Source organism: Magnolia sinica, chromosome 11 (genome assembly GCF_029962835.1).
Source record: "Magnolia sinica isolate HGM2019 chromosome 11, MsV1, whole genome shotgun sequence".
NCBI classification, from domain to species: Eukaryota; Viridiplantae; Streptophyta; class Magnoliopsida; order Magnoliales; family Magnoliaceae; genus Magnolia; species Magnolia sinica.
In genome coordinates this window covers 83461706-83479461 of record NC_080583.1, presented here as the reverse complement: position 1 = coordinate 83479461, position 17756 = coordinate 83461706, and the positions used below count along the sequence as shown (strand labels likewise).

At 37.6% G+C, this 17756-nt stretch overlaps 1 protein-coding gene across 1 annotated transcript in view; it reads right to left on the bottom strand.

The window, feature by feature from the left end:
• LOC131219551 (E3 ubiquitin-protein ligase UPL5) overlaps window positions 1-17756 on the bottom strand; it is a 31858-nt gene that overhangs the window by 2453 nt on the left and 11649 nt on the right. Inside the window, exon 2 of the mRNA XM_058214748.1 lies at window positions 14955-15544. Coding sequence (XP_058070731.1) covers window positions 14955-15544 — 590 coding nt within the window. The remainder of the gene's footprint in view (window positions 1-14954; window positions 15545-17756) is intronic.

Here is a 17756-nt window from a genome sequence, read left to right as displayed (position 1 = left end):
TTAGGTCCTGTTTGGGTGACACCCAAGAACCATTTCTTCTTGCTTTCTCCTGGCAAGTGCAACAGAGGTCTCAGCGCCTGTCGGGAAATTAGAAATGCAGTTCAAAATTTTCCAACCACTGGCATCCGTGAATAATGGATAGGCATGGTTTTAGGGGCTGGGTAGTTTCACGAGAGCACTCACCTAATGGATGGTTTGGATCCTGCACAAATATGACGCATTGGCACGTGTGGGATGATGCCTGAATACTATCACTATAGACACAACGAAAATGACTCCATCCTGAAGATGAGAGCATTCATATTCTTGTACTATAATTGTCTGCAAGGACTACCAGCTGAGATACAGAGATCATTAAGCACAAAGACCATTTAACACCATCTTTCAACATTCAGAATATTACAGGTTTGCTAAACAACATGCAATGATGGAAGTGATGCATGTGAGAATCATTCAAGTGGTTGTTAGAAGTCATATGCAAAGTAAAAAATAAAAAAATAAAATTGCAGACGCTAGGATTAACTAAGTTTTCAGAAAATCATAGTGAAACTGTTTGAAACTTTTGCTCATAGGTCTCAAGATTAACTTATCAAAGAGAGAAACTGGGCTTATGGGTGAGGGAAGAGAAAATTGAATCTTTTGCTCATAGCCTTGTTTGCAGGGTGGGGAAGATTCCTTCAATGTATCTTGGCATCCCTTTTGTATCATTTGTGGGATGAAATGGTCAAAAGTATGAAAGAAAGCTTTTTGGTATAGAAGAGAAGACAGTTGTCCCTTGGGGGTTACATAACTCCCATCAATTCTACATTAGCTAATATGCCAATCTATTATATTTTTTGTTCCAATGTCCAACAAGTGTGGTTCAAAGGACAGAATTCAAAGAGTTCCTTTCACAGAGTGCAGAAGAAAGCACAAATTTCATCTAGTGGAGTGGGGGGGAAGCGAAAAGCTATGGTGGAGCAGGGTTAAAATGGCTAAAACATATGAATACCGCACTTCTTGTGAAATGGTTATGGAAGTTCGCCACAGAAGATAATAGTTAATGGAAGGTGGTTTTGTAAAACTGTAATATGGTGCTAGGCCACACGGATAAGCTTCATTTGAATACGGGGCCTCAGAGCTCTGTGTACAGCTGTGTTCAAATTTGAGTAGAAATTCTCAAAGGCAGTTGTCGTGAAGATTGGCAATGGAATGCTCATTGGATTTTTGGAAGATGCTTGGTGCAATATTATGTCCTATCCATGCATTTCTCAGTTTGTACTAAATTGTTTCTCAAAGAGATTCTGGCATTGGAGCTTTTAGCAGCAATTGAGGGTTAGTAGTGTAGTTGCCAACTTTTAAAAGATGGATGACGAGTTAGATGTTCTCCCCCTCTTTTCCCCATTTTGAGATTGTTTTCAAGCCATTTTCTACTAAATTTGTGCAATTTTTAAAGATCAAAACACAAGATTTAAGCCATTTTTTTAACGAATTGAAGATCCATAGCCAGATTCGGGGAAAGTGTTTAAAAAATGGGGGCAGGGGGTAAAAATTTCTCTTTTTTTACCTTAATGTAAAAGTATTGATTCAACATGACATTACTAAATCTTGCAAATTTTTTGTTAAATTTGTCCATGTTTGTATTTTTTTTTTTCTTTTTGCTGTTTTTTTATATAATTTTCAGCAATTTCCAAAAAAAAAAAAAAACTTTTTGTAAAATATCTAATTTGGATTGTTGAACACATATGATGTTTAGAATTACACATACATGCGCTAAATCAGTGTTTTCAGCTCTTCGCTTTTTCTTTTCTTTTTCGGTTTTTTGGCAACTTGGACCATTTTGGGATTAATAGTGGTGATTTAAAAAATAATAATAATAATAATAAAATCCTTTTTTAGGGGAATGGTGTCAAATTGTTAGGGATGCATTTGTGGGAATCCCACAGACAGAACTAATTCCAGGTCGTTTTCAGGCAATTCGGTACCCAAATTGGTCTGACACTATTCATCTGAATTTAATTTAAAAATTTTTCCTCAAATTTCTTGAGAGTAGTGTCAAATGGTGAGGGATATGGATTAATGGAATGGATCTCATACATTGCATGAACTTTGAGTCCTTTTAGGGCCATTTGAATGTGCTCAAATCAGCTTGACCCTATTCATCCGAATTTAATTTTCATTTATGGTTTATATTTGCTTGAGATAATGTTGTTTTAACATTAAATATTACATTTTGGGAGGAGCTTGGGCTTCGGGAGTTGTTTGGGGTTGATAATTTAAGTCAAATGACACTTTGGGCCTGATCATATGAGTGTGGATGATGATGATAACGTGTAGTGTAGTGAGGATTTTGATAGAGAGGTGACAATGGTGAGAAGAGAGAGCCTGTGTACCGCTCATGAAGATAAAGAACATCTCCACATGTTTAAAGGGTCAATTATTGGGAGGGGGAGCGCAAGCTGGAGTGTTATTGGGGGGGAGGGATGGGGGTGGGAGTCATGGTATGTTCATTAGTTTACGGCGGCCAGTGACAACCTTTCTTTTGTTTTTTTTTAAAGGATGACAATTTATTCATTAAATGGCAGAGTCGAAAAGAATACAAAGGAAAAAATGAAAATTTACCAGGCACTTAAATCCAGGTTTGCAAGACTACAAGCACACAATTTTGCAAAAATTGAAGCCCATTCTATTGCCATTTATTTCACTTTAATGAAGTCAACAACAACCTTCATATGCTACTTCAGTTGTTGAAAGAGGTAGAGCTCGTGACAGGAACTTATATGATGTGGATGTGGGGACAAGGAGGCAGTATGCGATCTCATTTTGTTAAGAAAAGAGATGACAAAGCAAAAGATGTTGAAATGAATATGGGGAAAAACGCTGATTGAGAAGCTTGGTAGGGCAGTAACCAAGCTATTCATACATGGTAACAAAGCTCCATATGTTGCAAACTCTCCCAATGGGCAAGTGCTAATAAATAAAGTGGCAAAGGTAGAAGGGGTTTGTACACCCACAGCTCATGAGATTAGGGAGAAATGCACAAATGTCAAGTACAAAGATGTTAGGGCGTACAAGACTACTTTAAAACTGATATGGTAGAGTAGAGGATGCACTATTATGTGCAATGGTTGGACCAGCCCAACTAGACGAAGCATGAAAAACTTTGTGGTGTACTCCCACTTGGGAACAGTTCCAAACTTTCATTGTTGCATCCGAGGAAATGAAAGATTCAATTTATATTTTTTGTCATATGGATAAGGTGGCAGAAGACACTGCAAGGGAAAACGTTGTGCAAATCGTTACCAACAATGAAACAATGTATAAAGCAGTTGGAAAAATGTCGATGGAGAAGCAGAAACATTTATTTTGATCACCATGTGCCATACAATGTAGCGACCTCATACTGGAAGATATTGGAAAGAAGAAAAATGTCATGAACTTGGTTGAAAAGGTGATGCAAGTCACTACATTCATCCATAATCATATTCATAACCAAGTAGCTGCTATAAAGAGGAAGTTCATGAATGGGCGAGAGTTACTAGACATGGAGTGACTTGATTTGCCATAAATTTTATTGCCCTTGAGAGTTTATACGAGCATCAAGAAAAGTTGAGCAAGATGTTTGCTTTTCAAGAGTGGCTCAACACAAAGCATAGGCTTAAGACATTGAAACACCAATTGACGTTGTGGAGATTACTAATAACAATAAATATTGAACGAAAATCCGAAACATCCTTAGAAGTAATGGAACCACTAATGAGAATCCTTGTCTTATAAAATCCGATGTAATACTCACTACGGGCTTACTTGATCAAGCCATGGATAAAGCGAAGCTTGTTATTTGTTGTGATTGTGACAACTATAAAGATTACTGGAAGATGATCAACAAACATAGGATGAATCAACTTCACCATGACCTTCATACAACAAGTAATGATAGAGGTGATGCTACATTATTTGTTGAGAATGAAGAGGTCCAAGTTCAGAGATTAGAGCCTAACTTAGATATGCAAATAAGGGTGTTAAACAAAGTGGGTTGATCTCTTTAGTTATTGATCATTAGTGATTCATTGCATACATATTTTAGTATGTTGGTGCTTAAAACAAAATCAATGATTTGGTGTATTATCTAGGGTGGCAACTTAGATCCAGTTGCAAAAATGGCAATTTTCTAAACACCTCTAGGTAAGAAATAGAGAATCATAAGAATTGTTTTATTAGTGATAGAAAGTGATGCATTTCACTATTTACTATTATGTAGACAAAAAAAATAAAAAAATAAAAAAAATAAAAATTTCTTTTTTTCTACATAGCTGATTGGTGGCTTCGTTTTAAAGAAAGTGCAAAAGGCTCTCAAAATAATAGAATAAAAGTTCTAAGCCAAACAACTTCTTCCTCTAACTACAAGAGGAATTGAAGTTGTTTTGCGCTAATTCATTCAAAATGAATGAATAAGTTGCAACTTGCAAGCTAAGACATTAGATTGGGTCGTAGGTTATAGAATGCGAAGAGTGTGGTGAACCAAATTCTCATAGGCGACTTTTGTCATATAACTTAGATTATATCTTCGATGACGATGACCCACATTTAAGTAGTAAACTTGGATTCCATCCAATAAATGGAGAAACAAGTAGAAAAGGATATCAAGTTGAGGTACGTGACCCGATGTTATGCGCAAGACAACAAGAGAATCATGTAGTTTTTAAGGAGAAGGTCACTGAAGATTTAACCCAAGGAGAAAAGTAGCAACAAAATCGAGACGGATGATGATAATACACCTAGTCCTACTTTTGATGTCACTCAACGCATAGGAGTATAGTCGTCCACATAGTTTGAAGTTGATGAGCATTAACGAAGTAGAAGAGGTCAGACTTACAAATACACCTATTCATCATACCACCAATCAGGGGAAGTTGAAGAGGTCAGACTTACAAATGCACCTATTCATCATACCACCAATAAGGGGAGGAGCATCATGGGGAGGCTGACGCCAGTAGCGCTACAAGAGGTAGGGCAACATTAGGACAATAGATGGCTTAAAAATATGAATATGACTGGACAATTTAGAAGGGCTCCTAAGGCACATTCTTATGAGACTATGAATCTTCCAAAAAAAATCTTGTGGGACTAGTCTTGAATATGTTCCACATGGAGCAATATATGGAGGATATAGATCTGAGTCATTCGTTGCAGTCATAATCGTAGACTGAGCAATACCAACAGTACCAGTACAACTATGGCTATGACTATGTGTCTACCTCTGTCACTTCCATTAGCTATTCTAATGCAGGATAGAATGAAATAACCTAATATGATACCATGAAATTAAAAGTGGATTAACTGGAGCAATGGAACAAAAAAATAAAACTAATTTGGCATAAAATTCAGAAATTTCATATTCATGACATGTCCAAATTCAAGTCTACGACAGTCCCGCAAAGCGAATCTCATAAATTACTGATTAACCAGGACCTATGGGAGATAGAACCTCCATCTTAGCATAGGGTTAAATCTAAATTCAATGGAAATCACGTGTCTTGTAAGAGTTTAGACTTATTAGGGCTGTTTAAAGGCTAGGGAATGTGGGAAATGGGTTTGGGGTATCTAGGCTTAGATGGTTTGGAAAATTAGGGTTGAGGTTTTGGGTTAGGATTTCATATTTTAGGTTTAAGAGATTTATGATTTAGGGTTTCTACAATTGGGAATATGGATTTCAGGTTATGGGAATTAGGGATTTATGATTTGAATAAGAGATTTTGGAATTTGGGAATTTTATGGTTAGGATTTTGGGAATATTAGGTTTTAGAGATTTAGGGTTAAGTTTTAGGGATTTCGGATTTTGAGAACTAGGGTTTTGAAAACTAGGTTAGGATGGATTAGGGGTTGTAGAAAGAAGAAGAATAAAGGTTTAAAAGAAGAAAGAAGGAAAAGAGAGAGAGAGAGAGAGAGAGAGAGAGAGAGAGAGAGAGAGAGATGAAGGAAGAAAAGAAGAGGATGAGAGAAGATGATACCTTGTTGATAAGAGAGAAAAGTAAAAAAAGATAACCAGGGAATCACTCCCCGTGGTTTTGCACCACCAATCCAATCACGGAATAAAATTTTGCTCAATCTCAAAGCAAAAGGAGATAAATCTTTTTCATTCATAACATGCATAATGGCTAAGGTGGGGACCTCCAACCCTTCATAGTCTAAGAAAAGACATTTTACAAAAAGGTGTTCTCGGATAAGATTCTCAACATAAAGACGCTTAATGAATTAAAAGTTATTCCTAACTCCCTGATCCAAATACAAATATGAGCTATACAAAAAATAATGAAACATGTAAACAAACTAAACCAAACTATTTCGTAGCCCATGGGATCCACAATTAAAATGTCCGATCATCGTATTCACTCGATCCAATGGTCTGATCATCGTATCCACTCGATCCAACGGTCCAATGTGTCCATCAAGTTCCTATATGCAGCCCACGTGCATCTTTCCAGCGTGGGGTCCTCAAAGATGCACGAATATGCACATGGGGTCTTCGACGTGGCTAGGAATGTGAATTAGGCCAAGTGAGCCCCATGTAATGGTCGTCTAGACATAAGGAGACCGGCTCAGCCCTCCTCTGGTATGGTGCTCGAATGTCCTCATCATATTCTTAATTGAGTTCAAAACAACAAATGCCTAGGGGCAGTGATGACCGTGATGGGTTATCCTTTGCTTTAATGTATAAAAAAAACAAAAGTCATCCTTGGCTTTCATTGACATAGTTTTCACCTCTCATTGTTATGAATATGCATCACTCATTTTGTAGCTAGATGATAATGATGTTGAAGTTAAGCAACTGCAAGCAACACGATTTTATTTCTGATAATGACATGGTGAGTGATGTTTTTGTATTTATGTTTGACATCACATTATCTCTTATGAGTTCATACTTCATGCATTAACATTATAGTTATGGACCTATGCTCCAATTGTCCGTAGTTAACTGGTTATGTAAATACAAGTATAATTGTCTTATCATCAGATCCATTACTTATATAATCTTATTTATATTGCCTTTATTTTTTTTAAAAAAAATATTTATATTAATATTAGATATCTAGAACATGAAAAATAGAAGTTTTAGAGTCAAACTCGGCCTCTCTTTTTTTCATGAAAGGTGGATAGTCTTGGCCTCTCAGGTTAATGATATCATTAGATAGACCAAGAGAACATTCTTACCAAAGAATGGCTAGTTACACCATCATATACATGTTCAAAACCATAAAAGAATACATATTTGGAATCCTTTTATTTTTCTAAAATTTTCAAATTTTTTTTTCCATTTTATTCTTTAAAAAAAAAAAAGCCATTACAAGGGCGTAAGGGTCTATATTATAACAATTCAACAGCTAACCGTAACGCTGGACATTACTATTATTAAATACCTTGTGTACAGGATTTGCTGCCGGTAGTGGCCCACAATGGTGCTAATGTAGTCATTGGCAAGTCCTGAGGGTGTTGCTTTGTTGTTGGTGGTAGTGGCCCCCGATGGCTCTATTGTAGTTGTTGGCAAGCACTAAGGTATTGTTCGTCGCAGCAGTAGGTAATACCATTGTTATGTGGTGGCAGTCATTATGGCTGCTAATGCAGTTCATCAACTTTGACCAATGGGATCATTCATGAAAAATAAAATAGAAAATTAAGAATAAAGGGAACAGGGAATGGAGGGAAGAAAAATCACCTCTCAGACACTAGGTTGATTTTCATGCTATTGAAGGAGGAGAAATTAAGAGAGTAGAGAGCTTACATTTTCTCTATCTCACAAACTCTTATTTACAAACTTAAGTTGTTACAAATGATAAGAAAAATATACGAGATAAGGAGAGATAAACTACACAAATTGGGATAATTATTTGAGTATGGTGGTCCATATAAATGAAGATAATGGTTTGTAGGAGTACAACACTTTCAACACTCCCGAATACCAGCCATCCTCCCATTATAATTGATAGACGAACATATATTTTTAGACCCTTAATCCCCTTTTATTTCCTTAGAATTATTGCCCCTACCGCAACCACTTGAGCCATCTTCTCTGTCTTTTATGTGACTAAGAATGAGCAAGGTGTCCCGTATCGGTATCGGTTGGCGTAACGGTGACCTCCAAAACCGATACGGACACGGGGGCGTAACGGTGATATGGGGGCGTAACGGCCCATAATGGCGCAAAATTTTTTTTTTGCCAAAAAATTATGAAAAAATATGGATTAAATCCGGAATATTTTAAGCATTCCAAATATGCATTCATTTATAAATTGGAACATGTTTATGGTGGTGTAACGGTCCACTCTTTGGTGAGAAGTTGTATCGGACTGTCTGATGAATTTATGAACCAGATAACCTGAATTTGACTACAAAATTAATATATTTAATTTTCTAACTATCTACTATCAATGATAGATATATTAGAATGAATGTAATATGAAAATATCTTACATTTAAGTGTTTGCAATTATTTTTGAGGGCCAAAATTCATGCGTAAATAGAAAATATATATATATATATATATATATATATATATATATATATATATATATATAATATAAAATGGCACCCCAAATATGTAAAATGCACATTAACATGTTCTACTATGATTAATACATCATATGGCATCATTAAAACAACAAAGGAATCATTAAAAAATGATTTTTCGAATTTTCAAAAAAAAGGGCCGAAATAAATGCATAAATAGAAAAAAATATAAAATGACACCCCAAATATGTAAAATGCACATTAACCTGTTCTACTATGATTAACACATCATATGACATATTTCCAACAGCAAAAGCATCATTAAATAATTATTTTACGAATTTTCATAAAAAGGGCCGAAATATTTGCGTAAATTGAAAAAATATTAAAAAAATATAAAATGGCACCCCAAATCTGTAAAATGCATATTAACATGTTCTACTATGATTAACACATCATATGGCATCATTAAAACAGCAAAAGAATCATTAAAAAATAATTTTTCGAATTTTCAAAAAAAGGGCCAAAATAAATGCGTAAATAGAAAAAAATATAAAAAATATATAAAATGGTACCCCAAATCTGTAAAATGCACATTAACATGTTCTACTATGATTAACACATCATATGACATTATTAAAACAGCAAAAGAATCATTAAAAAATGATTTTTCGAATTTTCAAAAAAAGGGCCAAAATAAATGCGTAAATAGAAAAAATATTAAAAAAATATAAAATGGCACCCCAAATCTGTAAAATGCACATTAACATGTTCTACTATGATTAACACATCAAATAGCATGATTAAAACAGCAAAACAACCATTAAAAATTGATTTTTCGAATTTTAGAAAAAGGGGCCAAAATTCATGCGTAAATAGAAAAAAATATTAAAAAATTATTAAATGGCACCCCAAATCTGTAAAATGCACATTAACATGTTCTACTATGATTAACACATCATATGACATGATTAAAACGGCAAAACATATTAAAAAAAGTATAAATACTTATTTTTGACGAATTTCTGAAAAATGGCCCACCGAGCTTTGATTCAAAAAAATCTGTAATATAATGTGTTTTTATCTCAAATACCTAGCCAAGGTTGGTCGAAATTAGTAGTAGAAGGAGTGAGAAACAGTTTGGAAGCAAGAGGTTTCAAAAAAACAACAAAAACAGAACTAAAAATGAAAAAAAAAAAAAAGTTACCGTTACGGCCGTTACACCCCGTAACGGGCCCGTATCGGCCGATACGGCCCTGAAACGGGTAACGGTTCGCACCGTTACGGTTACGTATCGGCCAATACGGCCGATACGGAACCGATTTGGCATACCTTGAGAATGAGGGTGAAGTTGGCTTCCTCCCTCTCAATAATCAATCTAAATTACTTTCTCGAGCTTCTTTTGGACCCAAGGAGAAGCCGACCCCACTATCTCCCCGATGACTACACCTAATCTATCCCAACATTTACCAGAGCTAACTAAGGCCCTTCGTCATTGACCTATGATGCCTAATCCAGAAAGGAAGGGATAGGGTCGAACACAATCTAAGCTTGTTCCTCCTATTTCATGACCACAGAGCCGAGAGTACAATAACATGCCCAAGTTGGGAATTAGGGATGGAGTCCCTGCTAAGACACCACCGGTTTCAAGCCCAAGGGAAGATTTCAAGATTCCAGCATGCATATTGATCCAAGAATCTAACTTGAGGAGGTCTGTACCCCGTCTCACACCCTTGAACCTCCAACTAGAAGGCATCATCGAGCTTCGTGGATAGGTGCTCATTCAAGATTATTTTCCACCCTAGGATGTTCTTAAAGACTTGAACCGAACCGCTCACGTGCCGCAGTATTGCAAAAACCATTGTTAGAAACCCAAGTTTGTGGCCTTGGGGGAGAGGCCAATCTTTTTTCTTTTTCTTTTTTTATAGAGGCCGGTAAATTGTTCAATGAAAATGTGTCGACCATTTGCTCAAGGATAGAAAAGGGCATTTGCTGAGAGGGAAGATCAATAGCAGATGAACATTCCACATTGGTAGCTAGAGAATTTCAAAGATATGAGAGTATGGCACTAACTGGCATGTCTTTCAATTGAATGACTGATGAAGATATCATCCGCACACGCACGCCCCTCGCCCTAGGCACGTACTCAAGGAGGAGGAAGGCCCCACTATCAATCTGGATCGACGACGACATCTATGGAGGACCTCTTAGTTAGGGGGTTGTGCTATGGATCATTAGAGTGGACCCGATCATCATATGGATCCCACCATTGGATCTCATGATCATGGCCCACGACCCTAGATGATCCAGGATTTTGAGTTTTGGTTATTATCATTATTAGAAACATTATAAACGGTTTTAATTGCATTGATTAGTTGTTATTTTTGTTACTTTGTCTCTAAGTATTAGTGTGCGCACATGGCGCAGCTTTTGGGGTTTAGGGTTTTCTTATAAATAGGCAATCCCATGTAGGTTTATTTTCATTGAAATTTATGAATAAAATTCTGCGTTTTTTTTTTTCTTCTCTAGTTCTCTGAGTTGAAGAATCTAATTGGGTGTGAAACCCTCCCTTCTTCGAATGGCTAACTACCGTGGTGCAAAGCCACAACCATCCCAAATCATCCCCACCTCCTACACTCCACATCCATCATCTCCCACAGCCATCCCATCTTCAAATCCACCCTTTTTTGTACCTAAGTTCTCCTCTACAACAGATTTTCAGATTTTGGCCCTCCAGGGGGGCTGAAACTTTGGCAGAGCACCACACACAAATCAGATAGCGGATTGACGTGAGATTTGTTGTGAGTGGGCCACCCCTGGCCGACCACACCCTAGGTGCCCGTTTCCAGTTTCGTGGGCCCCACGCACGTGCGTCTGAGCTAGACTGTTGTCCACACATGTGAACTGTCTCAGGTTCTTCTCTCTCCTCTATTTCTCTCCCCTCTCGCCTTAAATCCCTAACCCTAACCCTAGATAATCCTAAATTCCAAGTTTTTTCCCACTTTTGCAAACCCTAGACTTTCCCCGAATTGAAACATGGTGAATCTCTTGGATTGGAGAACAATCCTTTTGCAAGAGTGGATGAATCTACACTTCTTTGGGCATTGTTTGGTTTATATTTTTTATTTGATCCAACCCTAACGTGTGTAGGCTTGGACCCCCATAGATTTCCCTTGTTGAATGTTTGATCGTATGTGGGACGTGGAATTTTGTGATTGTTTAAAATTGGTATCATCTAAAGCTTGAAATCTTGCATGTCGTATTTAATTTCATGTCTTGCATCAATGACCAGCTTCAATCTTCAAACACTGGGTGTCAATCCCGTAGACTCCAGCCAGTGTTTTAAATTGCCACGCTATGTAGCATAGTTTAGCCTAAACGCTAGGTAGCTCGTGAAAGCTTAAGTCACGTGTTGCCTATGCTACATGATTAATTTGCATATGTTACATACTACATAGACAACGTTGTACACTACGTAGCTCGCATTACAAATTATTTTTCACTACAACATTAATTGAAATGTTTTCAATAATTTATTACGTTTTTCTATTTTCAATAAAATTTAGTTGATCTTTTCAATGCTCCTAGTAAAATAACATGAGTAATAATATTAACCCAGTTTTGTCACTCTTTCTTTACCGTTATACTTAATCATTGCCCTTTCCTATTACATAGGTTGCATTTGGTTGCACTAAATATCTTAAAATTTTGTTAAATTTCATTATTAATCAGTTTAAGCTGGTGTAGAATATCATCAAATTGGTGTAACCAAATGCAACTTTGATTAAAAATCTAGAAGTAAGATTGTAGCTTACGCCTCACGCTTCAGAGGGGTGAACACTACGTTACATGCTATTTGCTATTTAAAACACTAATTCCAACACATCATTTCTGGAACAAAGTGACATGGAGACATTAATGGGCCCTGCCTCCAAAGTCGTTATATGTCATCTAGATGGATTCAACTACTTTGAATAATGGATAAGTGTCAACATCAAGGTGATCACTGATTCCGACGATTTGTCGCCTAGCATAGAAATATAATTACCTCCTCCCATCATAACTCTCGAGCACATCCATTACCTCATGACTAATGCATTGGAGCCATCCAATCTGCCACATAAGCCCGCAACTGCATCCAAACATGCCTAAGAAACTCCAGACCTTATGATGAGAGAAACATAGATGTCAATTTTGCAACAAACGCCCTCACCCCTCTTTGGTGCTAGGGGAGCGACCTCCAAAACTATTGAATCCCGAGGTCTGATGGATCCTAATTAGGGCCATGGAGAATTTGGAGTCAGCCACCATAGTTTTGCAAATCACCTCACTTGCTACCAAATTGATTGAACATATCGCCATAGAGACATCCAAGACAACAAACGCTGAGAAGGGAAGGTCGCCAACCTTGATCTTAAAAGGAATCCCAATTTGAGCAGGAGAAAGCAAGATTTTCAGGTGAGCAAATAGCAAAACTTCTCACCAATAGCATCAAGGTCAATATCTAGTACACTGTCAAATAGTGCCCCCACCTCGAGAATGAACAGCGCAGACCGAGAATGAATCATAGCCCAAAAATCTTGATCTGGCAACCACTGTTAAGTGTCACTACTAAAGGATTCTAAAACTTGACCTGAGACATTCCCATCAAGACAAAAAATTGAGCATAAACACCTCCGCTATCTTCTTCTCAAGGAATAACGATAGGAAACTTTCCATCAATCATCTCGCAACTCCAACCTTAATCAAGCTAAAGTAGGGGGATGACTTCAGACTACCCGCAATATTTGACTAGCCTATGAAAAGGTTCTTCAACTCAGCTAGCAAGCTCAAGGAGATGACTTTCAGTCCCCAGCTAGCCTTCCGTTTCTTAGCACCACCCAGTCTCCTTCAAATTTTTCATCTCCGTCAATTCCTTCAAAATCACTTCTAACTCTTTCTACATCTGTCTGGATTCACCTTTGGCTTCTTAGGTAATTTGCTGGTGAAGGCCTAATTTACATTACTTATTGGAACGACATTCAGCCCTGAACAATCTTGGGCCCATCGATAGGTAATTAGACAGGCCATCTAATGGTACCATGATGTTTCAAGGTCATTTAATGCTTGAAAATTGACTCAAAGTCCACATGAAAATTTGGTTGTTTCATACTCTGCAATTAGAATGAACTTCTCAAACTCATCTTGTCATGTTGTTTTACACTACCTCTACGAACTCTTTTTGCATCAGCCCACATTCACCTCTGGCATATTTGGTTATTTGACGGTGAAGACCTAGTTTACCATCTGATTCTTCTTTCTCACATTTCCATGAAGCATTAAACCATACCATTTCATTCTTCAAAATCAAGCCTTCATACAAACACTTCGCCTCGCCATAGTTTAGTACACATTTCACATTGTTCATTTTGTAACCCAATAATTTGATGATATCTTCTCAATGGTCAGAAGGTGTCTATTGAGCTGGTTCTATAGTATCAAATAAATACTTTCCTTGCTGTCTTCTTTACATGACCTCAATTTCTTCTTTGTTTGCCTCTTTCATTAAAGATGCCCGGCTTCTCCCAATCAACAAGGCTTTCTTCAACCACATCTGCTTCATCGATGATGGGTGGATTGTCCCAATACACAAAGTTTTCTGTTGTGTCAAAGAAAACGCAAGCCCAATAGAAATCAGGTGACCCCAAAACCCATTCAAAAACCAAAGAAGCAATTTCCAATGAGACCGGAAAAGAAAGACGTCAGATTGGGGATCAATGTAGGCAGTAGATGAGACTTTACCTCCTAGTATTTCTCTCTCTCCAAATACCCCTAACAGTGTAAGAACCAGCTTCCAGGCTGAATTCCCACACTCTGAGAAAGTCCCGGCAGTCCAGCCCATAATGACATCAACAACCAATCTCAAAGTAAGTGATCCTAGACTGCCCATCTGGCAATTAAAAACATACGGTCAACTGATTCCTCCGCCCTGAACAGAAAGCGCATATCTGAGATCACCATTCTTCTCCTTTAAATTATCAACCATTAGTATTTTATTCATTGTAGCTAACAACACAAATGCTTGAACCCTATGAAGAATGGAGGTTTTTCAAACAATGCACACAGGTGGCAGGAGGTACCAATGTCACAAACCTTCAACGTAAGAGACCTAGAAGAGAAATGCACCCATCCCCAACCAGAACTTTTTATCTTCATCCAACGAGTCAACACTAGTCTCATGAAGATTGTAATATAGCAGAAAGGAAGTTCAGATCGTGTGGCTCAACTGCACAGTAAATATTCTCATATTTACACACAAGCAGCATTCAACTAGTTCATCATCTTTACATGGTTCGCCTCTCACAATTGTCAGTCTTGTACACTTGAAATTCCAATAGGATAGCGCACAAAACTAGAGACAATGCATTGAAAGAGAGAAGTTATAGAATGGAAAGTTGTAAAAGAAACAAATCAGGATCACACGTGCATACCTTCCAAAACCAGCCAATCTGAAGATCAGTTTCCTTGTAGCCATTGTACTCGGTATGTGCTTTCCAGTCATTCATGCACATAGCTCGATCGCTTCCATGCAGCATGAGATCAAGATCTTCAAGTTCCAAACTTTCGAAGAAGGATTTTTGAAGCCTAGGGTTACAAAGTATGTCACCAAAACCTTTAGCGAAACGGGCAACCTGATTGGAGATAGATATGACGAAGCGGTGCTGAATAAGACAGTTCACATATTCTTGTCTATTCTTGCTATTTACGATAATGCTCTTCCCTCCAGGGCAGAGCTCCACAACCCTTCGAGATCCAAGCTCTTCAATTTCCCTGACAAACGTGAGTCCTAGAGCATCTGAATCCAAAAACTTGGCATCCATCTCCAAAATCTGTTTGCAGCTCATATACAAGCAAGGATCTGCATCCCGAATGTCTTCCAAGGAAACAAGCTTTCCAGCTAATTGCAGGAAGAACACACGATCGAATACAATGCCAACTTGTACTTTATGCATCAGGGCTAATGCAATCACCCGACCGCAGAAGCCAAAGTAGTCAAGGTGCAGTGGATCAACATTTGACGCTGCAATCAGGATAAAAAGACATTAGAAACTGATTAGAAACTGATGATCTGTGTTTCCAGAAGAGAGGGACATGTAATGCAGCAATATGGATAATTGTAACCATCCAATCAGCGGCCGTCAAATTCAACAAGGAAATGCACATTATCGGGACAGTTAGGATCATTCAATGCTAAGATTTTGAGTGTGTCCATCCAAAATTGGGGCCATGATTTGAAGTGTTACTGTGTATGATTCAACTAATGCCTCTAAGAGAACTTTTTTTCTCTAAAATCACAACAAATTCATTCAAAAAATAAAGTATAGACAGAGAAGTGCCAATACAAGTGACCTCTCGTTACTCCACCTTTGGCAAGCCTACCGGCTGACTCATTGGCACTTTTTTGGAATTACAAAGCACACTGCTCCCAGACTAGCTACTGGAGACTTGAGGCCTGTTCAGGAGCTCAACGAGTATTTGGAAGGAACTTATTTTCCAGGAAAACAACACTTTCCACTGCTTGTGAGTTCATTTTCTGATTGAAAGTAAAATCAAAGTGATTTCTTGGAAAATCTCCTCTAAAATTTTATTACCTATCCTCCTGATTTTCACTTCCCAAGAAAAATTTTTACCTCCATTTTCCTCCTATGCTCCACTCATTCCCACTTTGCTAGTATTATTTATATGGACCATCCATTCTCCTAGGCATTGATCAAATAGTTAGGATTAACCCATCAAAGTGATTTTGAGAGCGATGGGCCAGCAAAGGTGTCATGCACATCAATGGCTGCACTTCTAGACAGTCCAAGTCAAGGATCAGACCCTTTCTAGATAATCAGTATAGATCATCCATTCTCTAAACTAGACAGTTAGGATCATCCCTTCAAAGTATTTTTTTTTTTCTTTTTAAGGATGACCATCAACGGTGGGAATAAGGGATGCACATGATGGACGGTCCAGATCAATGATCTCATATTTTCACTACAATTAATATGAACCATCTCTTCCTCAAGCCATTGGTCAAATAGTTGGGATCATTCCAATCAAATTTCTTTTTGGTAAGGACAGGCCATCAAAGGCTGTCTGTACATTAAACGATCTAGATCAATGATCAAACCATTTTTGGTATAATCAATATGAACTCTCCATTCTCTAAACCATTAATCAGATGGTTAGGACCATCCAATCAAAGTGATTTTTTGAGGGATGGCCATCAAAGGTGGGCCGCACATGATGGATGATCCAAAAAAATGAGTATAGTCAATGTGAATTGTCCATTCTCCGAGGCATTGATACGATGGTTAGGATAATCATGATGGGTATAGTCAATGTGAATTGTCCATTCTCCAAGGCATTGATACGATGGTTAGGATAATCCAATCAAAGTAATTTTTTTTGAGAAATGGGCCATCAAAGGTGGTTGCACACGATGGATGGTCTATATCAATGATTGCTCCTTTCTAGTATAATCAATGTGCATCATCCATTCTCCAAAACACTGATCGTATTACTAGGATCATCCGCTCAAAGCGAGTTTTTAGAGGGATATGACGTCAAAGGTAGGTTACACACACTATACAGTCCAGATCAATGCTCAGACGTTTCATATAATAAATATGAAATGCCCATTCTCCCAACCACTGAATTTTTTTAACAGTCTCCCAACCACTGATTTGATGGTTAGGATCATCCAATCAAAGTGATTTTTAGTGAGGAATGGGTCATCAAAAGTGAGCTGCACATGATGGACAGTCTAGATCAATGATCAGTTGTTTTCTAGTTTAATAAATTTGGATCTTCCGCTCTTCAAAGCATTGATCAAATGGTTTGGATTTGGATCAAACCATCATGGTCGTGTTTTATAGAGGGATGCACCATAAAATACGGATTGCACATGATGGGTGGTCCAAATCAATGATTGGACCTTAGTATAATCATTATGGATCGTCCATTCTCCAAACCATTGAGCAAATGGTTAGGATCATCCAATCAACATGATTCTTAAGGAGGACAGGCCATCAAAGGTGGGTTGCACATACTGGATGATATTGGCTAACAGGCGGGCTTTTTCTAGTATAATCAATGTAGTGTCCATTCCCTAAGCAATTAATCAAATGGTTACCATGATTTAATCAAAGTGTTCTTTTCTTGGCAGGGATGGGCCACCAAAGTTTGGACTCATGGTGAAAGGTCCATATCAATGATTGGGCATTTTCTAGTACACTAATTATAGA